The 27,499-nt window shown below is 40.1% G+C and overlaps 1 protein-coding gene across 12 annotated transcripts in view; it reads right to left on the bottom strand.

Moving 5' to 3' along the window:
- Positions 1 to 27,499, bottom strand: part of OSBPL8 (oxysterol binding protein like 8) — a 69,629-nt gene that overhangs the window by 6,275 nt on the left and 35,855 nt on the right. For 3 of the 12 annotated variants that reach the window (XM_081024157.1, XM_081024156.1, XM_081024158.1), the window contains exons 2-20: positions 25,491 to 25,638; positions 23,097 to 23,167; positions 22,675 to 22,701; positions 20,971 to 21,066; positions 19,003 to 19,104; positions 17,646 to 17,849; positions 15,743 to 15,827; positions 14,789 to 14,957; positions 12,338 to 12,563; positions 11,224 to 11,408; positions 9,894 to 9,975; positions 8,203 to 8,301; positions 6,435 to 6,531; positions 6,071 to 6,169; positions 4,790 to 4,887; positions 1,627 to 1,716; positions 996 to 1,132; positions 520 to 705; positions 138 to 225 (exon numbers count right to left, since the gene is read on the bottom strand). In XM_081024157.1, the coding sequence (XP_080880283.1) occupies positions 138 to 225; positions 520 to 705; positions 996 to 1,132; positions 1,627 to 1,716; positions 4,790 to 4,887; positions 6,071 to 6,169; positions 6,435 to 6,531; positions 8,203 to 8,301; positions 9,894 to 9,975; positions 11,224 to 11,408; positions 12,338 to 12,563; positions 14,789 to 14,957; positions 15,743 to 15,827; positions 17,646 to 17,849; positions 19,003 to 19,104; positions 20,971 to 21,066; positions 22,675 to 22,701; positions 23,097 to 23,167; positions 25,491 to 25,626 (2,277 nt within the window). In that variant the 5' untranslated portion in view covers positions 25,627 to 25,638. Of the gene's footprint in view, positions 1 to 137; positions 226 to 519; positions 706 to 995; positions 1,133 to 1,626; positions 1,717 to 4,789; positions 4,888 to 6,070; positions 6,170 to 6,434; positions 6,532 to 8,202; positions 8,302 to 9,893; positions 9,976 to 11,223; positions 11,409 to 12,337; positions 12,564 to 14,788; positions 14,958 to 15,742; positions 15,828 to 17,645; positions 17,850 to 19,002; positions 19,105 to 20,970; positions 21,067 to 21,383; positions 21,866 to 22,674; positions 22,702 to 23,096; positions 23,168 to 25,490; positions 25,931 to 27,275; positions 27,373 to 27,499 lie in introns of those variants that run through there. The other 9 variants (XM_081024147.1, XM_081024151.1, XM_081024149.1 and 6 more) reach the window with 6 other exon arrangements.

Raw genomic sequence — 27,499 nt, 5'->3', positions numbered from 1 at the left:
TCTGGTAAGAAGGAAGGATTTCATTAGAGTTTTAATCTCTCCAAGGCAACTGGCCATGAGACAAATATTGGACTCTGCATTCTAAAGGATAATCTGCTGTTTTTTACTTGCCCACTTAATATCATACAAGAGCTTACCATTGGTGTCCGATGTCTGACTTTTGTTTGGATAGCACAATCTTTTTCAAACTGTATCATATCGTTCAGTGGATCCCAAGGTCTTGTGCTGTGGGCAACAGAGAATGGACACAGTACAAGTTAAGTAAGTCTATTCAAAAAGAGAAAAAAATAATAATCCTGTTTCTTTTCAAAATGCAAGGTACTAGCATTTCATGAAGAAGATCAAGACTGGAATATGCATCTTGCCTGATCTGGAGGGTCACTTCATCTAAAGGAAAGCATTATCTGATATATCTGCATGAAGGATCATATTACCAGTCAAGTATGTAGTATGTGACAAGCTGTTTCAAAATTGTTTGCTAGTATCCCAAGTAGAAAGGGAAAGCAAACCAAAACTTACTCTGCGTATCTGTAGTTCCATTCCCCTGTGAGTGGATCTGGCTCAAACAGTTTGCATACCCACTCTTCATCTGCAAGTTTCCTTTCTTTGGCAGCCTTTCTCTGTGCTTCTTCAAGAATACATTTCTCCTGAGTTGCTTCTGATTGGTCTTTGTTATTTATAGCTCGGGTCACATGTTGCCAAAGTCTAGCACATACAAGTAATACAACTGTTAAGGATCAGACACTGGTCCAGATATATTCATTGCAAGTTTATTTCTGTTGTATCATCTGAACAAAACTTACAATTACCACATAAGCTTGATTTCAATTTGTTACCTATTTTAGAAATTATTTCTCCAATTTACTCCAACTCAAGTTCCTGTATTTTTTGCTGTACTATGTTTTTCACCCTCCACCCTTCCTGCTTCCAGCCATTAGCTGCATGATGCTTGCTATGTATTAATCTATAAGAAAACAGGTTTAATATGAACTTACTTCTCTGACTCAAAGTCACCTTGCTCCTCAAACTTCACTGTGTATCTTCTTAATCTGCGCTGTCTGATCTCAGGTGTTGGATTCCAGAATGTCTCTGAAACATCTGTCTTTTTGTCCCTAATAATAACTTCACTGTCCTGTAATGTTTAACATATTAGATTACTTTGTAGTCAAAGAGTAAACAATCTTACAAAGTCAATAAGAACAAAGACTTCCTTCAGAAAGTCACTTTTTGCAACCATGAGGTTTGTTCTGCCAGTTTGGCATACGTGGTTGGGGACAATTTAAAGTCAAATCTGAAAATAGATCTCTTATTTCAGCAAGAGGAACTTGATTTAAGGGAACCTGATTTACTTTCAGTCAGGTTTTGACCTCAGATGCAGTACTTCTGCAAAACTTTTTGCTACCAATGGAATCTAGAAAACAAAGAATCTGAAGTGGAAGTTCAAATTCTTGAAAGGCCTCTGAAAAGGTACAATAAATATTTGATCTGAATGGCAATTAGGGTAATCAAAGGGGGATTGGAGGGGGGAATGTGCTATTCTTAACAGCATTATGTACCAATAATTCAATGAATGTAAGAGAAATTTTAAAGGGCTACCCAACAATTGAAAATAAACATGCTACTCACCCAGTGGCCTTCCAGAGTAGCTAGCACTTCTTTTCCAAGCTTAATTTTCCCCATTATCTGATTAACACTGTCGTTGCTGCCCAAAAATGGCTATTAAAGAAAAAAGATTAGATGCTTGATAATGCTGTGTAGAACTTTATAAGATAATGTCTCAGTTAACACATTGCATTATGCCAATATTTTAAAACAAATGATGGGTTTAACGTACAAGTTCCCATAGTGCTCCTTCCTTACACCTATTGTGCTGCAGATGAAGTAAGCCAAAGGGAGGCTTGCCATGTCTTCTGACCCAGGCACGTGGTTTGTTTATTCCCAAATCATGAGTGGAAACCAATATTTGTTCTACTGCTTGTGGTTTGTTTGGTGAGAAACCAAAAGCTCATGTTCAGAGGACACAACAAGTCAGATTCTGGCATGTTTGGTCTGCAGAAAATGACAGCAGTAGGAGAGAAGTTCTTTGGGAACTTCTGAACAGTGTGCACCAGCATGCTGCTCATTCACATCAATGTACTGTTTATTTAAAGTAGGGTTTTGTGTGACAAGCAAATTAGGCTACTAAAAGCTGCTAAGAGGTTTCTGAAATGTCAGCCTAATGTATTTCAAAGGTAATGTCTGTCATCATTCCCCCAGAACTAAGTAGAATCAAATACTGAACTCTTCTTCCATTCCTTGAGAGATATCCGAAGAAAATTATCCACAAAGAAAAATTATGCTGGAAGTGCACAGAACACATCATGACTAGAGTAACTAATAACTATGGCACTATATCTGAGCTACAGAAGTATTAAATTTACTACTTTATTTTTATTAAATTTACTACTTTATTTTTATCCTGACTCGGCCCCAGACACACTGACCAGATGTTTGGAAGCTGTGGCTGGTTGGTTACGTGGGAGCCGGTTGAAGCTACCGTATTTTTCGCTCCATAGGACGCACTTTTTCCCCTCCAAAAATGAAGGGGAAATGTGTGTGCGTCCTATGGAGCGAATGCAGGCTTTCGCTGAAGCCTGGAGAGCGAGAGGCATCGGTGCGCACCGACCCCTCTCGCTCTCCAGGCTTCAGGAAACTATCCGCAAGCCTTGCAAGCCCGGTGGGAGTTCCCGCGGGCTCACAAGGCTTGCAGGCAGCAGCCTGCAGCCCCGGCAAGTGTCCGCAAGCCTTGCGCGCCTGGCAGGAGGTCCCGCCGAGCGTGCGAGGCTTGGGGCAGCAGCCTGTCGCCCGAAGCACGGGAGCCCTCCCGAGGGCTCCCCGTGCTTCGGGGGAGTGTCTGCAAGCCTTGCGCGCCCGGCAGGAGGTCCCGCCGAGCGCGCGAGGCTTCGGGCGGCAGCTTGTCGCCCGAAGCACGGGGAGCCCTCCGGAGGGCTCCCCGTGCTTCGGGGGAGTGTCTGCAAGCCTTGCGCGCCCGGCAGGAGGTCCCGCCGAGCGCGCGAGGCTTCGGGCGGCAGCTTGTCGCCCGAAGCACGGGGAGCCCTCCGGAGGGCTCCCCGTGCTTCGGGCGAGTGTCTGCAAGCCTTGCGCGCCCGGCAGGAGGTCCCACCGAGCGCGCTAGGCTTGGGGCGGTAGCCTGCAGCCCGAAGCACGTGAGGCTTGGGGCGGCAGCCGTGGCGGGGGGGGGGGGATATTTTTTTTTATTCATTTCCCCCCCCCCCAAAAAAAACAGGTGCGTCCTATGGGCCGGTGCGCCCTATAGAACGAAAAATACGGTAAATCCTTCGAAGACAGAGGTCCTGTGGCTGGGACGGGATGATATGGGATTGGGGGGGGCAACTCCCATCTCTTGCGGGGGCGCAATTAGTGCCAGCACCGTCCGTTAAGAGTTTGGGTGTAATCTTCGACACCTCCCTTTCCATGGAGGTGCAGATTGCAGCTACAACAAAGGCGGCATTTTTCCATCTCCGCCAAGCTAAGCAGTTGGCTCCTTACCTCTCTCGCCCTGACCTAGCCACTGTGATCCACGCGACGGTCACCTCCAGACTGGATTATTGTAACTCGCTCTACGTGGGGCTGCCCTTGAGACTGACCCAGAAACTCCAGCAGGTGCAGGATGCTGCAGCGAGACTCCTTATGGGGTCTTCGCTACGAGATCACATTCACCCGGTGCTATACCAGCTGCACTGGCTCCCGGTGGAGTACAGGATCAGGTTTAAGGTGCTGGTTTTAACCTTTAAAGCCCTATACGGCCTAGGACCCCCGTACCTACGGGACCGCCTCTCCTGGTATGCCCCACAGAGAAACTTACGGTCTTCAAATAAAAACATCTTGAAGGTCCCAGGCCACAGAGAAGTTAGGCTGGCCTCAACCAGAGCCAGGGCTTTTTCGGCCGTGGCTCCGATCTGGTGGAACACTCTGTCACAAGAGACCAGGGCCCTGCGGGACTTGACATCTTTCCGCAGGGCCTGCAAGACAGAGCTGTTCCACCAGGCCTTTGGCCAGGGCACAGCCTGACTCCCTCCCTCGGCAATCTTCGCGGAGCTCTGGCCCAATGGTTGCCAGTGGCTTGAATTAATTAATTTTATAATGAATGATTTTAGAGTGCTGTTTGTGCTGTACTTTTGTACTGTTTTATTGTTGTTAGCCGCCCTGAGCCCGGCTTCGGCTGGGGAGGGCGGGATATAAATTTTTTATTATTATTTATTATTTAAATCAGTGCTGGGGGGAATCTATGGCCTCTGGATGCTGTTGGACTACGATTCCCATAATCCCTAGTGTCCAACACCATTTGGGAGGCAGCAGGTTCCCCATCTCTGGTTAAAATGAATGGATTAATATAAAAGTCTTGTTTTTCTGCATAGTTTCTAAATAAATGTTATGAACTATTCTACTGATTAATAAATACAGCTAACTTTGGGTCAGATTTTTTTTAAAAAAACAGAGTGATTTTTTTGTCCAAAACTGTAATATGCTTAAGGTTGTGCTGTTTACTGAGAAATACGTCTCACTGAGTTCAATAGCTAAGTGTGAAAAGAATTACAAGGTACTGGAGGGTTTATTATGATGATTATCACCATCACCACTAATATTCAAAGGTTGCTTCCAGCATTTCAAAAATAATCTAGGCCAGTAAAAGAGGTCTCATTTCCTCTGCAGAACCAAAAGAATGAATGCACTACTCTGTATTTTCTAACGCTAAATCCTCTTGTGCCTATAAACAGGTTTAACTAACCTTTAGCTTGAATTCAAGTGCTGCACTGTATCCAGTTTTTTCACATGTGATGCTAACAGTTCCTCCAAGCTCTAAAGTCATTGTGCCATACAGAATTCCTGTTAAGAAAGAACTCATTTTAATTCTAATTCTGTTACAAAGTTACCTCCATTTTGTACTTCCATTTCTACCTACAGTATAATGAAAGATGGTATATTAAAGCCCATGCCTTTTGTTACATTCCAAGAAGAATTAACTGATGGCAAGATGAATAACAAGAGGAAAAATTCACCAATATGGCTAATCCTTTTCTTTAAAAAGCCACTGTCTATCAAAGGCTCATAAGCCCTCAAACAAGAAACAAAGTCAGCAGAAATCTTCAGCTGGTTAAATTCAAAAATACTAAAATCCTCACCGGAAGACATTACTTATTGGAAGTAATTATTTAGAAAACATTATTTATTCTACTGCTTTATCTTCACTGCAGAAATTCAAACTGTTTATAAGTTCAAATATGCATAACTACTCTGTGATAACCAACAGCACCATATACGGAGTAACTCTGCTGATTTTAATGAGTCTGCTTTGAGTGTGACCAATGTTTGCTATCATTCACTGTATGTAGCACTGTGTCCTTCATTGTCCTGTTCTTAGGTATACAGAGAATGTCCTTCAAATGTCCCAGCGCTGTGCAAAGCTCAGTATGACCTACAGCTATCAATTTCTCTCCCCTTGCAGACTCACAACCCTAATCTTCTTTTAGAAATGATGCAAACTATCTGGACTGTTTTTTCACAGAGAGGGCTCACTTTTGCATTGAGTAGGAGGGTTTTAGCATATTTTAAGTTCCCTCTATCATGTATACCCCATTATTCAATCTTACATGAAATAAAGGACACCGCTGAATGAAGAAGTGGCCTTTGTGCAGCACAACTAAATATTTATTGAAGGATTTTTGCAGACAGAATGTGTCTGCCAAATTAGGGAAGGACCAAATTCCCACAAAAACAAATGATTTTTTGTGTGAAAATTGGGTCATACTCTAGTCCATGATTTCTCACGGGCCAAAACAAGCAACAGTTATTTTTTAGCAATCATTTTTCTCCCTGAGTTATGGTTATGAGGAAACGAAGAAACAGTAGTCATTTCTTCTCCAGTTTCTTCACTTAATCACACCTCCATACAAGTCGGCCCAGACTTTGTCTCATTCTCAAGCTATCTGTGCTTGCCAGAAGGCGGGGAAAGCACTTGTAACAAGAATGGATAGTAAGTAGGTTGGATTGGCCAAACTGGTATTTTTACCTTTACAATGTGCATATGGCATGGTCATTACATATTCCTCTCCTCTGTTTAGGAACAGCAGCCGTCCTTCACCATCCAGAATGGCAGATAATGAATTTCCTGAAAAACAATAAAATGTTAAGATTCAAAGAAGCACATCCAGAGAGTGTACAGAAGATTTACAAGACTAAATAGTGTCGTCACAGAAAATTCTGTAGACTAATATTAATTTAAAAGAACTATGGCACTCTTTTTTTGTGGAGAGAAAGCTATTTCAATTCAATTTTATCACTGCATTCATCAAATTCTTATTATTTAACACACTTTCATCATCAAAAATAGGCACATTTTTGTAGACACTGAAAAAAATAACCCAAGATCTTACCATAAAATTTGGATTTGGCCAAGATATTACCACTAAGGCAAAATCCATCCTTTCGATTGCTTACGTAGAAGGCAGATATTGGAGGATGATGAGATACCTGTTGAAAGCAACATAATTCAATATAAGCAGGTGAGTTGCTGTGAAAATCTGTGGCAACAAGCAAAGGGTGCAGAAGAATTATAATTTGGAATCCTATTCACTAGGCAAGTGGATGTAATTCACCAAATATGCAGCTACACACCAAGTATTATTGAAGATACGTGTGCAAAAACATGACATCAACATAATTAAACTAATGAACTACCCAGAAACCTGCAGTAGTTATGACTGCTGATAACTGGCTGATTGTTAAAGAGAAAGTAATAGTTACAAGTGAGTCGAACTGAGATACACATGCACATATCTCACTATTGCATTTCAGGCACCAGTTTTACTACTAGACAGAGCCACCATCTTTTCTTAACAATTACTTATTATTTTGCCCTTAAATTAGCATTCCACTCATAAACTCTACTCTGTTGTGGAGAACCCATCAAACTTGAGATACTCAAACATATATCCCAAAAGAATATCTACACATGGGCTAGAAAATTTGAGAACTGTAACATTTTATTCTTAATTAAGGTGGGAAGTACAAACAAGTCGTATCCAAATATAGAGAACCGTTCTCAAACTTCACAAGTCAGTTCTCAAGTGAGTTGATTGTGCATGTCCTACATACAGACACATTATCACCACAACGCTTGCCTTCAGATTATCAAACTTTGTGAAACAAGTTTACAGGTTTCGAAACATCACCTAGCGTATCAGAAAGAACCTCAAATTTTGTTAGAATTCCCAGCTCCATGATTGCAGTCATGGGATTTTTGTCTTTCACATGACGGTATATGTTTTGACTCCACAGAGTGGGAAGTGACGGAGACAGGATGTTTGTGTTACTGTGTTCCGTGAAGTGGGACTATTGCCCTTTGCTTTTTCTCTTTGCTGTCTGATGCTAGAGAGAGAGGGAGCCGTGCAGTGTTCCGTGTGTGTTTATATGTAAATAAAGTAGATTAGCCAACATGCTGAGTTGCTGAGGTCTGTCACGTGCATGATGCACAAACTCTGCGGATCCCTAAGTGTGCCGGTTGGCATCGGTTGCTGTGATGTTCGGGCAGAAGAAAGCTTTTGAAGCTCCCAAACGATCGACCAGGAGGGAGGGAACATGCCAGTCGGGCATGTGTCTCTGCCAGGGTCCTACTCAAGTGTAGGCTGAACTCCTGACAAAGGCTTGGCATGACATTGACTGAGAGATTCCTGCTGACATTTGAAGGAGATATCCACAGTGTCACATGGAGTATTTTGGAATCAATGCCATCAGCAATGGAATCTGTCTAATCTGTGCAGTTAAGATTCTTTTGGAAAATATGTTTGATGTATATCCCAAGTCTGATGGCTCTTCTACCATAAAAATTGTAGTCCTGTACACCATTGTATGAAAGATTTATACGATCTGAAGAAAAACCAATCACTTGTACTTTTGGTGTTTCCTTCAACATAAGAAAGAGCCCTAGGCCTAAAATAGTAAGAACCATAATCTACCTGATATCCCTAAAACAGGAAAGGAAAGAAGGAAAAATGAAACATGCTAAAATAGAAGTGTTTTGGTTCTATTATGCCAAGCTCTCCTCTGGTCTTCATTTATTTGATGACACTGTAAAGAAATACAAAACTTGAAGAAATGCTGGTAGTTATTAAAAAACCATGTTTGTTACATCTTTGGTAATACCTGTTCAGCTATATAATAAGTCTTGCTATTTGTTCTTGGATGAACCCACAAACAACGGAAGGTCTCACCGAGGATAGGGTTGTAGGGTTTTTTAAGTCCCTGAAAAGAGAGACAATTTTTGCTAAGAAAATACATTCCAACTGAAAAAAGACGGGCCTAATAGTTTTCAGTTCGTAAGTATTTAAAGGAAAGCCCTATGGTGACATGCTCTCTCAGGATAAGCTATGGTAAATTTCATATTTGTAGGGCATATAGAGGCACAGCAACTATGGAAATGTATTTCTGTGACTCACATTACATTTTATTAAACCACTCCAGTAGTCAAATCACTAGACAACATTGCCTGCCAACTTTGCACTGTAGGACGCGGGTGGCCCTGTGGGTTAAACCACAGAGCCTAGGACTTGCTGGTCAGAAGGTCGGCGGTTCAAATCCCTGTGACGGGGTGAGCTCCCGTTGCTCGGTCCCTGCTCCTGCCAACCTAGCAGTTCAAAAGTACGTCAAAGTGCGAGTAGATAAATAGGTACCGCTCTGGCAGGAAGGTAAACGGCGTTTCCGTGCAGTGCTCTGGTTCGCCAGAAGCGGCTTAGTCATGCTGGCCACATGACCCGGAGGCTGTACGCCAGCCAATAAAGCGAGATGAGCGCTGCAACCCCAGAGGGGTCACGACCGGACCTAATGGTCAGGGGTCCCTTTACCCTTACCACAGTGCTCACATCAAAAGCAGAAGGGGCAGCACTGTGTGTTTATTTGACCACATACTAGTTAAGTATTTGACTGACTGCATTTTTAATCCACATTTCCTCCAAGGAGCTCGAAGTGGTGTGCATGGTTCTCCCTCTCCCCATATTATTATCACAACATCCCTGTGAGGTAGATTAGGCTGAGACACTGTGGCTGGCCCAAGGTCACCAGTGAGCTTCATGGCATGTCTTTCACAGGGACCTTTGCCATAGCTGCTATTTGGTGTCTGAGGAGTCAGTCAACCAGACACAGAGATGACTGATTACGAGTGTTTAGGGAGAAAAAATAATGTGCAAAAAGTATGCCTTTCTTAACATAGAGGACTATATGTACTGATTGCTGTGTATTAGTTGTGCTAGCAGAATGGTTTGCGCAGGAGGATAGAAAACCAGGATGGTTCTCACAGGTAGTTGTGCAACAGACTGCTGAAGCCCTGATACTTTCTGATGTACAACTTGCTGCACAACAAGCTACTGCTAACACAACTATTGTGCTAGATTTTACACTGCACAACCATTATTCTCACCCTTAAGCTCCCACTACAGCTGTCACTATTTTGGGGCTGAGGGTAAAACTGATCAATGGCCCACCCTCCAGAAGCCACATGGTATAGTGAGCATGGTCATGGCCCAAAGTGTTCATGGTCACAGAAGACCTTTATAATTAAATTAAATTAAATTAAATTAAAATTTTAATTCAGGAAGGTGAAGTGGCAGAAAAGAGCCCTCTTTAACCCACCCTGCCAGCTACAGATATAACCAACAAACACCATGATTAAAGCCACCACCCTACCATCCTACAGGCTTATTATACTAGTATCCAGAAATATCCTACATGAGTATATAGACAAATTTTGATCTGCACCAAAGTGTATGGGGGTGGGGGCAAGGAAAAAGAGTGAAAGGGGAAGGGATTTGCTACCACAAAAAGTGTTCGGAAAGTGTTACCTTTGGCTTTTTGTAGAATCCTGACAAATACCATTTCACAACTTGTTTCATACGATTGTAAGCATTCTCTTCAAGGGCAGCTCTAGAAAACAAGATTTGTTAGGCAAATTTAAGTACTTTTTTGGACACAGTCTTTATTTTAATTAAATAACAATGTACAATAAAATTTCAAAACTATTAATATGTGGATAGAGTAAAAAGCAGACAATTGTCTGTAGACAATAAAGAACAGTGTACAAAAATATGAATAAGAACTAATTCAAATGCAAGATGGAAATACAATTAAAGCCAGTAAATATATATAAGAAGGCAGAAGACAAAACAAGTTAAAACTAAAAAAAAATCTCCTGTACAAACTAGAAATAATAACGCTAAAATGCCTGAGCAAATAAGAAAGCCTTCTCAAAACACTGAAAAACGTGCTGTGTGAAGGTCTTTAGAAAGAATTCTAAAGTCGGGGCAAAGTCTAAAGATAAAAGGCCCTCTACCTTGTAAAAAAAAAAAAAAAAAAAGTAAAAAAAAAAAGTAGAGACATCACCTTGCCAACAAAGGTCTGTATAGTAAAAGCTATGGTTTTCCCAGTAGTTATGTATGGAAGAGACAGCTGGACCATAAAGAAGGCTGATCGCCAAAGAATTGATGCTTTTGAATTATGGTGCTGGAGGAGACTCTTGAGAGTCCCATGGACTGCAAGAAGATCAAACCTATCCATTCTGAAGGAAATCAGCCCTGAGTGCTCACTGGAAGGACAGATCGTGAAGTTGAGGATCCAATACTTTGGCCACCTCATGAGAAGAGAAGACTCTCTGGAAAAGACCCTGATGTTGGGAAAGATGGAGGGCACAAGGAGAAGGGGACGACAGAGGACGAGATGGTTGGATAGTGTTCTCGAAGCTACCAGCATGAGTTTGACCAAACTGCGGGAGGCAGCGGAAGACAGGCGTGCCTGGCGTGCTCTGGTCCATGGGGTCACGAAGAGTCGGACACGACTAAATGACTAAACAACAACAACACCTTGTAAAAACCATAACGAACCCCTAACTAAAGGCAGTACTTGGATCAGCACCTTTCTTGGTGCTCTCAAGACATGGACAGGTTGGTGTGGGAACAGACACTCCTTCAGGTACATGAATCCCAAGGTGCTTAGGACTTTAAAGGTAAGCCCCACAAAAGATGGGAAAATTCCAGGGGCTACAAGTATGATTTATTGCAGGCCTGACATGTTTTACAACTTATTAAGAAAGCAATGTTAAAAAAATGCTTCTGAAAACAAAATACTAAGCGGATACATCAAGTTAGTTTTTATTGTAGAGGAATGAAATCAACTCACTCAGATAAGAAGTCTGCATGATAGTAGTAATCAGAGAGTTTATCCAAGAAAGAACGAGTTTCCAAAATAAACGTGGGCAGCACCACCTTGGAGAGGTCCATTCCTGGGCGTACTTGTTTTAGTAATGTCCATATCAAGCTTTTGTTCTCTTCTGATACTGTTTCTGTTTGGGAAGCTTCTCCTGCCTTCAACAACAACAAAGCAGAATAGAACATAAACATGATACTAATTGAAAGAGCACATTTGCAGAAGATATTTGGTTTCAGTCACTGTGGTTCAAAACTGCCAATGCCTTCTCTATGACGTGGGGTGAATTCATATTTATTTTGCATTGGTCAGAGCCCATGTTTGTTAGTAAACTTGCTTTACCCACCCATCAAAAATACATAATGCTGCAAAGGACAACTTAAGAGAAAGCACTCCAATTGACTCAACTTTGGGCAATTTATTCCTAAGCAGTTTTGTTTTTTTAAATTAAAACCCGGAGCCTGCAACCCTGAATGAGCAAGGGCCAAAATATAACATGTGAAGCAATTCACATGCTGCACTTGGGAAACGTGAACTATTTTTTAAAAAACACCGAACAGCTATTTATCAAACCAAGGCTAGATAACCTGCAACACACTACAACTTCCAACTCAACCATGAGATTCAAAATTTCTGTTTTACCTTGATTAATGCCCTTGGGCATGTCTTCGCTGCTCTTATCAGCTGTCAATCTAGAATAATCTCTGTTTACCTTTGGGTCGGCTCAGGTGAATGGCTGGCTCTTAGTGTTTCGATTTGTCAAGTTATTTCTAAATCTGCATCAACTTTAGCCAGCCATAGTCCCTTGGCCAAATCCTACCAGTTTCTTTTGCTTTTTATGGTGGCCTCTTATGCCTAGATATGCTTTAAAAATTAAGCAACCAAAGCAATTAATCTACCAATGGTCTGAAAATTGAGCTACAGCTAGAGGGACATTAGACAAGAAAGTGCGTGTTAAAAAGGCAAAGGAAACCATTTTGCAATTCAAATGTTGCCAAACTGACTGCCTTTCCAAGGTACAATTTTAGTTTCAAAACCTTAAAACCAAAACATTACTACTGCATAAAAACACTTTTTTTTTTTAAACCTCTCCAAGCTCTTCATGAACTTCTTCCAAATACGTTGTTTCCTTGATATGATCAGGTTCAGGGTCAATGTATGAGTCATCCTGCCGCTCAGATGTGTCAGTGTCACTTTCTCCCAAGCCATCATTATCCGATTCATCGCGATCATGATCATTTTCCCTATCTGATTTATCAGAATACAGATCTGGATCTTTGAAGTGATGCCTTTCCATTTCACTATCATTTAGCCTAAAAAAAGAAGAGATAGGTTTCAATCCTTTATACAATTTAGCAACTCAACTCAACTTATGGCTTTTGAGTGGTCAGTTCAGTAAACATTAGGCACAATAAAGTCAAATTTAAGCACTTTTCAGTCTCACTTAATGGAAAAATTAAAAGCATATTTAAATGAGTGGGACATAGGAACACTTACATCTGGCTGGGATCTATCCTAAGTTTTAATTTATGCAACTTCAATTCCTAACCTTTTTCATATGGTTTTACTATAGCATCAATACTTTATCACTAACCAAGTAACTATGCTTATAAAAAGAACTGCAATTACTACAGCTTAGACTGCAATTGTATGTTTTTCCTTAGGTTTTATAACAGACCTTACCCCATAGACTCAGAGAAACAATCCATACTTTCCATTTTAGCTGTTTAAAATACATTTACACATACATAGGTAGTGATCAATTTAAGAATGTACTAAGCTTGCCAATTAAAATTGTAGATAACATTTTAGTATTAAAATATATGGATTTTCTTGCAAAATACATCAATATGAGTTAATACAGAAATGTCTGTACAGCTACAACACCGTAATTAAAGAAATCATTGCAATAATTTATCTTTGAATTGAGTGCTACAGTCACAGTGTGGGGTCTTTTAGCAGTTCAAGCCACTGGTAAGTACCAGCATTGTGACTCACAGCTAACTCAACCAATCACCACTCTGTAGTTTGTTGCTCCTGCAGTTGTATTGAGTGACTGAAACATAACAAGTGAGCTGAAGAGAAGTAGTAGGTGTGTGGCAATAGTTTCTATTTGTAGCTGTCTCATAACTTCTGGCAAAACAATGGCAAACCAGTTCCATTTCATAATGAATGTATACTACAGGCGCAAGCCCTATTCCAGAACTGGTGGTTCTTAGCTATTTAAATGTGTTTGGGAGGGAGAAGATTACAGGCAGCTCCCCATTTATGTGTGTTCAATATGTGTGCAACTGTGTATCTGGAAGTGACCAGGAAACCTCATAAAGACATCACTGAAATGTCACTAAAAAAGCAGAGCAGGGGGCAGAATGGGGTGTTTGTAGGTTTTTCCAATGGCTTTCAAATATACACGATTTCACCAACATGTGTGATGCCTCGGAACGTTACCCCCGCGTAAACTGGGGGCTACCTGTATAGCCTCAAGGTATGGTAGAAATGGTCGGGAAATTCCATTTCCCAGGTCCCCCTACAAATCAGCTCTATAATATTAATAATTGTTTTGTTCCTACAGGAACTTTTCTTTTTTTAAGGAAAACATTATTGTGTTAGCAGGGAACAATAAAAAAGAATTGTAACATTGATGAAGGGTGCAGGGCCGGAGGCGGCTTTTAAGTCATTTATTTGCCATTTACCTTGTCTACAGGGACCCTCTAGCAGTGTTAGAAACTGAGATATGGAAGCACCTTAAACCTAGCTTATGGGCACAATAATGGAATGTCTAGACACAATTTTTTTAATAACAATATAAAGCTGAAAATGAATGAACTGCAGCTAAAATATTATGTTCATATTTCACATGGTCTAGTCCATCCCCTGCCCCTAATATTCTTAAGATGGTCTCTTCTCCAGTCTTCAGAGAGTAGCTGGAAGTGGAGAGGCAGGAAAAGGTCCTCCTTTCCTTTCACTCTGCAGTTTTAATCCGAAATCTTAGGTGCAGTACTGCACCCAGAGCTCAGAAACTGCTTGTGCATTAATGAACTTCCCCATTACGAAATGTGCCCAGAATAACGGGAGTTTCGAACACTGCCCTCTAGGATAGGTCTCCACCAGCCTATGAGAAGAATATGAGGCGGGTGGTGTAAAAGAAAAAGGGAAGGATGAAAACGTCTCTTCCCTCCATCTTATGTCCTTCCACAACCATAAACTAGAACATATATGAACACAATTGCATCCTTAAGCATATCTGTACTCAACAGGTTAACATGTGAATATATAAAGAAAATAAAAAGTTACTTTTAGATACCATTATTTTCATACCATGTGCCTTTTGTGTGCTTATTTAAAAATTCTAGTGATATTTTCAGTAAGTATAGCAAGCAGCAGTTTTGCCAAGACAGTGAAAAAAGTAACCAATAAAAGGACCAATAAAAGAAAACATTGGAAAACTATTTAAATGACAGTAAGAATTTAACCTTGGAACAGGATTCATGGCCCCCCACCCCCACCACAATAAAGGTTATACATCTGAACAACTTACGGGAAGCTTTCACTACTATGCACGTTGTTTGCACGTAGCAGACCATAGAAAGACACGTGTGCACCATCTGTTAAGGTCACTTCATGCTCTTTACCTTCTCTAATCATTGTGCGCTTGAGCAAACCTGAACACTTCAAAGCCAGCTCCAATGCATCCATCCAACACCTACCTAAAAATACATATTTTTGGTTAGTATAATACCCCGTGTTACTGAGTTCACCATTTGAACTGTATGCTAGATCTGCATTTCATATGGATGTACCTCTAAAGCACAGAACTAGGATTTTATATCTGACCTCTTAAGACCAGAAATGATTATCTGTGCTCTTTCAACACATAGCCAGATTCCAACTATATTTTTGGTTAAGTCTCATTTACTTCAATAGGACATGTTTTTATTCACGTATGCTTGGGACTGCAGCACTAGTAGCTTCTGATATACTGGGGGGGGGGGGGAGGCACTGCACTTCGGTCTACATCCAAAAAAGTCTTCCCCCGTTAGCACAAGGAGTTCCTCTCCCTCTTCTCTTTCTGCACATCCCCCCAATCTGTTCTCAAGGTTCCCCTCCCCCCAAAAAAACCCTATGGAGCAGAGGCGGGGAAGAGGAAGTCTCATTGTACAGGCAGGAGTCTGAATATATAGCCACAGAATCAATGAGTCATGTACATTCGACCAGCTGTGCCTTATAAGTCTTATAAGGCTGAAGTCTTCTGCAGGGAAGCTGTACCTATATTGCACTATTTTTGTATTACCAAGCTCTGGTTTTCATATTTTTTAATCCACATTTATCCTACTGTGAATATTTTGAGAAAAAGAAATCTGGGGACAAAAAACATCTGGGCTACACATGGTGTTGCTGGTAAAAAAATATTTCCTGAAACTGTTTAATCACATTAGGATTTACTGTATTGCCTTCACAGAAAATGTTATTGACAGAATGTGCTTTTATTTACCATCTGATTCTGAAGCTGCTCGGATGATCAAGTAGCTGCTGGGTAATGGTTGTGTTATGGATCCAACAGCTTCACCTTTAGGACCCTTAAAATACAAACAATATAGATGCAAGAGTTTTAGATTAATTTGAAGGCACAATTTTAATGAAATATCAAGGATTCTCTGTCAATCAGCAATTGCTATTGCAATAACTCTATGTGACCAATGGTCATACTTCACTGGAATCTGCTCTTCAGATTAATTTAAAAAATATCCGTATTTTGGATCCCCCTCCTCTTAAAAGATCTTTAGAACTAAAATTTCCAGGTGCTTCTCCCACTCACTCCTGTATTATTATTTTTTTAAGAAAAAAACATTGTAGAGGCCAAAATATTGGTGGCATTAAAAACTCTGATTACTCATTCATGTTGGGGTGGGAAGCAAGAAGGAAATGACAGCAAGAATACATTTAAGTAGAACATGCAGCTGGCGAAGAAGAAAGGCACAGCCAACACCATCTGTACACTTCCTTTCTTCAATCACTGTTGAGAAATTGGAAGGTAGCTCAGCTACAAGAAAAACGTCACACATTTCGGTCTGGAGAGTTGGAATGATCCTCATTTGAAGCTCATGGACTCCCAAATGTGTGTAGATAAACAGGAGGGGGTGGACAGAGGACACTACAACTTAGCACATAAGAAGAGTCTAATAGATCAGGTCAATGGCCATCTAATCCAGTATCCTGTTCTCAAAGTGGTAATCCAGCTGCCTGTGGGGAGCACACAGGCAGGACCTGAGCTTGCCCCACCTGCAACTCCCAACAACTGCTGCGTCTGGCAGTGGAGGTGGAACACAGCCATCATGGCCAGTAGCTGTTGACAGCCTTCTCCTCAATTTATTTATTTAATCTTCATTAAAAACCATCTAAATTGATGACCATCACTTCCTCCTGTAGAAGCGAGTTCCATAGTTAACGATACGCTGTGTGAAGAAGTCACAACCTTTCCTCATAAGGGAGCTGCCCCATCCAACTGCCCAGACATTTTGGTTGGGCTTACTGGTTAGTATCCAGAATATTCAGTAGCAGAGCCAAAAGGCATAGAAGTTATACTGCCTTGTGTATCAAGAGATCCAAACATCATTAAGTATAATTATGGATTCTCACAAGAGATCCATCCACAAATGGATTGGGCCCTTTTTGGTTATCTTGGGGATGGAGGTACATGTAATTCAGGTGATGCCTTTGTTCCTAATATCCAGGGCTGATTTCTGCTGCTAACCCATTTTTAAGTGGACTCTAGGTGGGGTATGGAGGCACTTTGTCCTCTCCAGGTACAATCTTCTATCCTCCTGTTGGATCCACCCTCTCTTACATAATCTCTTGGTAAGCCCAGTAAGTTTACAATGTAATATTAAGCAAAACAATACAAATATACATAAGACCAATAAAAAGTAACAAACAGGAACTTAAAACAGCAAAGTAAAAATGTGGCAATTTTTGATGTTTTAAAAGAGAATCTTCCCAATACAATTTTAAAGCACAAATCATTAAAAAGCCTGAGAGAACGAAAAAATATTATCCTAATGCCTACAAGATAATAAAATAGGTACCATTAGGGATTCAGGCGCTGTTACACAGCATTACTGCACACATTTTGTATGGGCAAAGATTATGATTAGTGGCTGCTTTCACAATAAAGACCACACAGGATTATGCAGAGGGCCAATACTTCTCCAATGCAACCACACCGCTCAGGGCTTTGGCATGTCAGAAAATCAAGCAAATTTAGCAAAGGGATAGCTGAGCTGACAACTGAAAGCACACTGAGATCATTAATATTTAACAATGCAGATAGGTTTAATGTGTCATTGGTGTAATGTTCTATTCAACGCCACCTGCATTAAGAATACATATTCACTTACCTTAACAGCCCAGATGGATTGCTCCAAAGGATGGAAAAGTTTGAAACAAAATCCATCCTTTTTTGAAGGCCGCTCAATGAGTTCACAAGCGTTCAGAAGTACTGTTCCCACCCACTGGCCGTTTTTGGGAGTTTTGTAAATAAGCAGTACTCCAGGTTTCAACACACACCAAAGTTTGGTCCAGCTTTTCAGTGTACCTCGAATCTTAACAGAAAAAAGAGACTTTTAATTGTAAGTACATTTTAAGTACATTTCAGTCCCAATCCCTCCTGGCCAAGCAGTAAGACCCTTCTTACAATATACACAACCAGTTCAGAATTGCAAAATGAAGAAGAGTTATTCAAATCTCACACAAATACTTATAGGCACAACACATCTTAATGTTTGTATACTGGTAATTGAGTGTAACTAGTAAATCAAATTACCAAAGGATATCAACTGCACCATGCAGACAGTATTCCTTTAAAATGAAAACTAATTTACTATGTCAGACGTTATTTTACATATGTAAATAAATACAGAAACTTGGGATGATTCCCATGCCTGCAGAATATGTCTCATCTGACACCAGTAGAACCTACTGGTTAGGGAATGTACTTGAAATATGAAATGCAAGTTCAAATCCCTAATCAGAAACGAAGATCACTTTGTAGCCTTGAACAAATCACACTCTCTCAACCTAATTTAACTTTCATGGGTTTGTGAGGATAAAACATTGCCTTTGAGAAGAGCAGGATACAAATGTAATCAATCAATGAAAAAAAGTAGTATGTTAACAGCCCTTACACTTTAGCCAATACAGGAAAACAAGGTACAAACAACAAGTTCAGGTGGAATATTTTATTGATCAGCAGAAGTAATTTAATTCTCCTGTGACGTGCAAGAAACACACTGACATTAAGCAGCTTAGATTATTTGATACCCGTGCTACTTTTACGTCCTCTTCCTGGAGCTATTCATATCATCATTGAAATTCACACATTTGAAACTCCCAGAGCTTTAGGCTATCATGTATGAAATGTGGCTTGGTGAGTCTGCAAGAAGGAATCTGTTTTAAAGTAACAGTTTCCTGTTTCCAGAGGAATCACTCATAATTCACATTGTATTGAATATAAAGTGATCACCAATTCAATTAGTCACTGCAGACAGATGTAGCCATGGCAACCACTGTAAAGCAGTGGCAAGGTGTCCCCGTTGGTTCCCTATGCATCAAGTACTGAGCCTCTGGGATATAATTAATGGAGTTTTTCCTAGTGGTAAACATCAATCAGCAACCAACTAGGATCTGAATTCTTTTACATTCTGACAAATAAACAACAGCTACAACTTTCACTCAATATTATACATAATTCCTGACCTTCAGCCAGTCAGCCATAACAATGACTGATGGGTCTGTGATTGTGCTAAGCAGTTCTTTTGTGGCTCTTTTCTTCTCTTCCCTGTAATTTTTCTTTTGAACCTGTAAATAATGAACAAACAATAAATTCAGAGGGTAAGAAATTTAAGAAAATGGAAGTCGTGGAGCCATAAATGCAAAGGTCAAAACAAACTGCAACATGCTTAGTTCAATCCATAGTAGTATGAAGAAAACGAAACAGTTTTAGGACAGCTGTTTATCTATCAGAAGAAGTGGCATTACATAATATTGCCTTCAAACCAATTTCATATAAAGCAGGAATGGGGAACCTGAGACCCTTCAGATATTAACTCCCATCAGCCCCCATCAGCCCCAGCCAGCATGGCCAGTGGTCAGGGATGATGGGAGTTCAGCAACATCTGGAGACTTGAAGTAGGGGTGGGTTATGATATATTGATATTTTGTCTCTTACTGCTATGAACTCCAGACCGCAAAAAATGTTTCATATTTTTTTACCCTATAATATACTGAGAATGCACTGCTCAGCTTGCAGGCAGGAAGCAACACTTTACTGCAAAGTAAATGGCCAGGTTTTTTGCCTGCCCAATCTGCAAGGCATAAGCCCATGCCGCCTCCCAGCTGGCGTTGCAGAGTAAAAGGCTTTACTTTGAAGTAAAAGCTGCTTTCTGCCTGCACAATCTGTAAGGCGCAAGACAGACCCAGCATAGCAATAAGCTTCCCTGCCAAGGCAGGGAGATTCTGATCAGCAAATATCCACGCGGCTTTGCTCTTGCTTTTGTTATGCAGGTTGGTTTAAGGCACACACCTCACCTCTTGCTAGGCAGAACAGAGACCCAGCTTCCTGGCTGATCTGATAAGCAAACAATGTTTCTTTCCCCCTCATAAGATCCACATGGCAGAATAGACACCCAGCATATTATCAGGCTAAGCACGACATTAGAGTCTCTACTCTGCCTAGCAAGAGCCTCATGGATCTTATTTGCTTGTTTATTGGAATCTTTGGTCCTCAGCAGTGCTGTGGACAGAGAATCAGCAAACAAAGTTTCTTCTTCCTGATACGATCAGTTTGGCTTGGCTTGGCTCCTGCTTCTATACAGGCAAGGAAGCAACAATTTACTTTTGCAGTAAAGGCTTTATGCATTTGGAAACTAAGATGCGGACAATGCTGATGACTGGGCTGCTGCTGCCAGTTCAAATTTTAATTGCTGGTTTTAGATATATAGTGGTGCATTTTAAGTATTGTTTTTTAAGCAGTTTGTTTTTATTATTCTTTATTCTATGACTGGTGTTTTTAAATGTTGTAAGCCGCCTTGAATTTCAACTTGGCAGGATATAAATATGTTATATAATAAATAAGTAAAATAATATGAGAGGCAGTGGGGTGGAACCCATGGAACGTTTTTCACTCAGCAAAGTAGTAATGGGCTGGTAACACATTTACTATTTCCAGCAGAAACAAGTCATGCCACATTCAAAGTGGTGGACAGCTTCTGTGCATCCCTAGCAGCAGCAACCAGCACACCATATATACTTTATCTGTAGCCTAGTTTTTACAAAGGTGACGAAGTCATGTCTGGGCTACACCATTTTAGACCGCAGGCGGGAGTTAATAAGGCTGAATAATACCTGCATGAAAGTGAGCCCATTGACAGGTTTACAAACTCAATGAGAACCAGACCTGCAGAGGGCAAAAAGTAATTTAGCTTCTTATGTGTCCTCTCCCACACTCTAGAAGTAGAGGGCTATGTTCAGGCTAGAAAAACACAGTGAATTCTGGAGAAAATTACGACATTGGTTGAAGAAACAGCAGCACATCTTGGAATGTTCTAGCATTTCTTTAAAGTTATTGTGTATCTCACATTTATCTTCTGAGGCCACTGAGAGGTGTCGTATTCTATAGCCAAAAGGCTGGAGATGGTAGGTTTTCTATTCTGGAAAGCAACTCACCTTAAGAGACTCCTTCTTTGTGAGCTTGGTAGTAGAGGAGCTGGGGGAGGAGGCAGTGATGTCCTTCTCAGAGCCATTATAAAGCTTAGATTCTGACTGAAAATATACATAACACAAGGAAATAATTAATGAAGGATTAGAGCAGTTGCTGTTCAGTCAAACTTCAAGCGAAACATAGAAGCTACAAGTTTTTCAGATTGCTGCTTGCTCCCTTTATGTCGCTTCATTTAATCAAGGCATAGAAAGAGCTTGTAAATGAATCCTTCGTGTGGTACTTCAAAACGTTGGCTTCTTCTGTCATATCATTTAACAATAACCCAGTTTGAGGAAAGGAGTCAAAAACTCGACATTGTCCACTGAGCTTTACACATGCAAACACAAATAGCTTTTCTTGTCCAGTGCCACCTACTTACCCCCTGGCCCCTCAAGGAAAACATGGAATTTCTCCAGACTAAGATCTGCTCCCTGAATCTGTTATATCGGTGTTATTCAAATACATTATTACAGCCTGCTTTCCCCAAAACACCCTAATTCTAGAGATCCATAACTTCACCTCACTTAAATGCCTTTACCACTGAAAATATTTCTTTATTAAACATGCTGCTGTGGCATCACATGGCTTTTATTTATCCTGCCTTGAAAGTTCTAAAAATGGTTTCTCTGCATGTGCCACCCAGTAGCTTGGGGGAGGGGGAACTGGTTGAGAATGACAGATGAACCCTGCAGAGTTGCAGAGCTATTCTAGCAGTCTATCATCACTCAACATTGGTTGATAATGTAACCATGTTAACTCATTAGGAACGTCTCAGCATCTTGTACTGACTAAAAATAAACTTTGGATGAGTTACAAGGCATTTGTTACCCTGTATAGCAAAACACGTTTTATTGACACAAATTGTTTAATACTGAGATGCCCAGGAACCAGCCAAATCTGCTGGCTAAAATTAAGGCTATCCCTCCCCCCCCAAAAAAAACTATTTTACTAAGTTTTCAGAGACAGACAGAGGAAGGGAGGGAGGGAGGGAAAGAGAGAGAGCACACACATAAACACCCACCAATCTCAAGAAAATGAGACAAAAGCTCTAAACCACCAAGTTCAGTCACATGTACACATACGAAAGTACATACTTTCTTAACCTGGATTTGGCACAATGAAAGCTTTGGTAACCTTGGCTTTTTATTTGTATGAGGAGAGGAACTCCAACCTTGTTGATTCTCCTTGATCTCTCAACAGCTTTTCATACCATTGACCATGGTATCCTCATGGACTGGCTCCATTAAACAGAAGTTGGAGGCAGTGTATTACTGTGGTTCTGTCCCTATTTGACGGGCCAAGTTTAGAGAACCGCTCTTGGAGATTTCTGTTTCTTCCCATGGCAATTATATTGCGGGGATCAATTCTGTCTTCCATGCTGTTTAACACCTAAGTGAAGTCACTGGGTGCCATCATCAAAGGATTTTGCATGAGTCATCATCAAGGCACTCTGCTCTATATCTTTTCCAACAGAAGCAGATGAAGCTGTTCAGAAGCTGAACTTGTGCCTGGGGTGGGGTGGGGATAAGTGGGTGGTTTGGATGGGAGCCAAAAACCAAGCCTGAACCCTGAGAAGGGTTCTATGGCTTGGTAATTTGTATCTTGTTCAAGTGTGAGTTGCACTCACCATAAAACATATAGAATGTAGTACAGCAGAACCTGCAACTTACCTGGGGGCTATGTTCTGGGGATTGCGCCTAAAACCAAAATCACGTATAGTCAAAATTCATTGGATTCAACGGCAGAGAGGATTGCCAAAGTCATTTTCCCCAGAACCCCACCCCCTTTCTATTTTTTAATTGACATGCATGTAAAGCTGAATGTGCACAAGTGAAATGCACATAAGTTGCAGGTTTACTTGTGGATTCTACCTTGTCACTGGAGGCAAGAACAACTGGCTTTAAAAACAAATATTAGTGCTTGCTTTTGTGCTATAACCAAAGATTACACATAAACATAATTCACCTTACTATTTAAAATAAGCCACAAATGAGATAGGTAGGGGAAAAGATTAAATTAATTGCAACTACGTATCCAAGCTCACGTAGATGCATCAAACTGAACTATGCTCTCTGAAGGTTAAGGTGCTCACCTTGCTTTTTGACATTGATTGTGTAGAATCATCTTTACTTTGTGAGGCATCATCCTTCCCTCTGTCAAAACCTTGAAGAGAAATTGAAATGGTTTAAAAAAATCAGTGTATCCCATATGCCATTAAGGTTGAAATCCTAAATAAGACAAAGCTATTAAAACTCTGACCAAATATACTTAGGGACATGGTGTATATGTCACCATTTGTTCACCAAATGTTTTTGTAATTCCTTTACAACTAGGATTTTTTTTGTTTAATATTAAAGCCATGTTGTGTGAGACCTAGGGTCCAAAAGTGGTTATGTTCCCAACCTACAAAGTTGGTAGTTATCAACCCTGTCCCAATTTAATACATTTGTATTTTACCTTCCAGGCATTCAGAGGTACCTCAATTACTCAGTTATATGAAAATATCCAACTACAGTACTAGTAGCACGTAGCACAACATAGATAAGCACAGAGAGTTTCAGTCCACATGAGAACTGGCTTGCCAGCCCAGCCCCAGGTTACAGCAGTTCCTACAATGCAAAGCCTTCTCATCAGGCATCAGAAAAATAAGATGGAAGTGGAATCTAATAATAAATTCATGATCGAGTAAGTCGCTAGGATTAGGCATTATCATATTCACACCATACCACCACACACATCCAGGGATGTGAACTAATCAATGGAGCATAAAACAGAATGAAGCAGAGCTTGTGCAAAGCCAAGTAAGGAGAGCAGTGCTAACAAGCCGTTTCTACTCCTTGTGTTAATAAAGGCAGATCGGAGTAACCACAAAGCAGCAAGTGAATTCACTTATCTTAATCAGAAATTCCTCAGGAAAGTATTAGCTGCAAATGTTATCTTCCTGGTAAACTTACCAGGAGCTTGGGAAATTCCCTAGAACAATTTGGGATTAACTGAGATTTGGCAGCAACTTCTACATGCACAGCCTTTCTTTGGACATTTGTAGGGCCAAGGGGCAGGGGCCAGTGCGCAACATCTTACTGCTCCAAGCATTCATGTACCTTGTGATATGTCTAGAGAATGGGGCTCATGACACCACAATTAATGTCTAGGGTGCTCTACTCTTCATACAAAGTCAGTGAGCAAGTTACACGCACATAAACTGGTTTTAAAAAAGAAAGAAGGAATGTGAATCAAATGCCAACTACTGACATATTTAACAGCATGAAATTCATAATAACAGATATTGTGTTTCCCTCGCCCAGATAATTCATGTAAAAGACTATAATTAAGGTAAGGTTGCAGTACCTAAGTTACACTGCCTTGCATTTGAGATCTAGCACACATACATCTCACTTTGTCATCTGTGAGTATTAAACCACTCTAAATGCCAAACTGGACTTTTAGTAAGATATGGCAAAAACTCAGTAAAAATAACAACATACTTCCTTACAAGAGTTGTTATGCAACTTACTGGCTTGGTTCAGATATCCTGAAAACCAAACTATGAAAAGGAAACATGCAATGTTGTGGTTACACTCAGAACTCTGCAATAAGTGACTGAAGCTGCAGTTATACAAGTACAGCAAATCTGCTTGTCCTTTGTTCTGTTGTATAAACGTTTATTACTTACACACACAAAAAACATGAAAAGAGGGAGCATTATTTTTAGTTTCCAGGGGATTCACATCATGTTTGTGTTGAAACTACTAACCACAAAAGAAGAGGTAGACAACTAATAGGTACATTAAAATGAAATTAGCTTGAAGGTTGCAACTGTCTTAAATAAATCAATTTTTACAGTAGTACTAACCCACACATTTACAGTAACCTTGCAATTGTGCATTTTCAAGACTGATCAAGTCCATTAGAACCAATGCAAACTAGATATACAACATTATGAGTATTTCCAAGTTATTATTTACATTATTAAGGAATGTAAGGATTAAAGGACACAACACTGATTAACATGGCCTCAAATTTTACATTTTAAGATTACTTCTAACAGTCAAAAGTCCTGCTATGTTGTCTACTCCAGATTTCAAAAGGACCTGCACCTAATTAGAAGCCATGTTCCGTTTACTTGAAAATCATTTGGTTGTAGATTCCAGTATGTTGAAAATTCTCTTAAATTGCAGGTAAGAAAGACACCACCCATATTCAGTCGAGTATCATTCTCATTATATAATATCATCATCATCATGTACAATCATACGCAATCTACAATGAAGCACTCCGTTCTTAATGCTGAACTTAAAGAAAGCGCTGCCCGAGAACACATGCCAACCATGAATCATTATTTCCAAATCTCATTTTATTTTATTCAACGTGAATCCAGGTGCTTTTTCAACTTAGAAAATTGCTTTTTTTTAAAAAAAGTAGTTTTTGTAGAAGCTTTTACAAGAAATATTTTCATGAGAACATTAAAAAGTGAGACAAAACAAACCTCGGAAGACTGGTGAAAGTGCATTGTATCCTCCGAATGAAGCATTCCGGACAAGTTTCCGACCATCAGCCCGTGGAGGCAGCGAAACTCCAGCACATGAAGAAAACCTACGTCGCTGTGGACCTTCTGCCTTCATGAGTTAGATGCTCTGTATAATGATTATTTTCATTCAGAAGGATGATGGGAATAAGAACGTTGCAGAAAGTCTTTTCCCTTCACATTCAGATTAGCAGCATGCAAGACCCACAAAGATCAAGTGCCATATGCACACTTTGAACAAGGAGAGATGCCAGAGGCTGCTGAACTTTGTAACCAAGCTAAGAGATGTTTATGAATTCAATCCAAGCTGCTACCATTCCTCCATCAATAACATGTCATATTTCAGTCAGCATGCCCCGAGACAAGCTGTTACTCTTCATTGTTTTGCAGGCACCAGACAACTGTCATGACAAAGTACATCAGAATGGAGGAGTTATTAAAGAAATTCCTTTGCTGCCTAATCATTCAAGTTCTATTTTATTGCACACAGAACAATTATGAGTATACTTCTAAAACTGACTCAAGAAAACTAAGAGTACTACTGAGAATCAGAGAAGGAATTTCCATTAAATGGAAACCCATTTATTTTCAGTACTTTTTATTGTGGATTAAATAGCATTAGCCAGCAAGAACTCACATAAATGGCTCTGAAAGAAAAAGCACTGCTTCTGAATGCAGTATTAAGGTACATTTTAGAAGGCAGGCACTAACTCATATCATTTAAGCAATACCACCAAATAGACCCTTGCCAAAATCGTTTCTGATACAGGAGTCAGAACTTCCGTCAGCAGTTTCCAGAATTTAGCACAGAGTAACAAGTATCAAAATAGTGTAAAGTGTTTATTGATGACTTTGCTTTTTAACATAATTAACAACTCCAGAGAAAGGGGGTCACTTTTTCATTAAATAGTTTGACATGTTTTCAACGTGTTTAAATACAAGCTATGGTATTTGCTCAACACTATACAACAACAACACTCAATAAATATATATCTTTAGAAACCACAGGCTAACTCTTTTAATGGAGACAACTGAAACAGAATTTACGCTTAAAATTTCATTCAAAATTTTGCAAGCATTTGACTGCTTCACTTGCTCATCATGCAAATTAGTTAGGTGGTCAGTTTTGCCTGCTTTCCATTCAAAATGTCTAACTTTATACAACATTTTTTATTAAAAAAAACCCTTTCAAGTCAATTTCCCCTTGCTTTGATGAGTCATTAAAAAACAACAACAGATAGTCTATAGCTGAGATCCAAGGTTGTTTTTTAAGCCATCATTTTGCCTGAATTCACGAAATGAAATATAGCAAGAAATCTAAAAGCTTGTACAGTGGGGGGGGGGGTTTAAAACAATAAAATACTTTTCTTATATCAGGTGATCAAGAAAATTCTTAAGATTTCAAACTATTTAATCTCATTGACTAACAAAACAGAAATGACTTGGATCCAACTATTTGTACCATATAACTGATTTTTTTTTTTAAAAAAAGCAGTTTAAATCTGGCAACTGTCAGGTTTAAGCTATACAATAAAAATATATTAATTTACTATATTTTTATCCTGCTTTTCAGACAATTACTGTCTCCCAAAATGGCAAAGAGAGAGAGAGAGTATGCGTGTGTGTAAAAGAAGGGCCCACCATCATTCTATTCATATTCTTTTGGATCTCATGCTTTTCATTACTAGATACCAAATGTTCTGGCCCATTAACAGAACACAAACCACTAATACATCCCTCCCTGACCTGATGGGAATCCTCATCCTCTGAGCTCACACAGAAGGTCACACACATCCTATTAGACTCCTTTCCCTCCTGCCTGCTTTTCCAGTATAGAAGCAAGACAGTGCCAACATTCCGAAGTAAGATATTCTGCTTTGGATACCCTTCATGCATCTCACTCTCAATTTCTCACGCTGTATGTGAAATCCATATAACCCTACATATGGACACAGCTTAGATCCCCTTAA

This window comes from Podarcis pityusensis (genome assembly GCF_964106645.2).
Source record: "Podarcis pityusensis genome assembly, chromosome: 10".
In the NCBI taxonomy this organism is placed as follows: Eukaryota; Metazoa; Chordata; class Lepidosauria; order Squamata; family Lacertidae; genus Podarcis; species Podarcis pityusensis.
The sequence above is the reverse complement of the archived record's forward strand: the minus strand, read 5'-3'. Positions and strand labels throughout refer to the sequence as shown.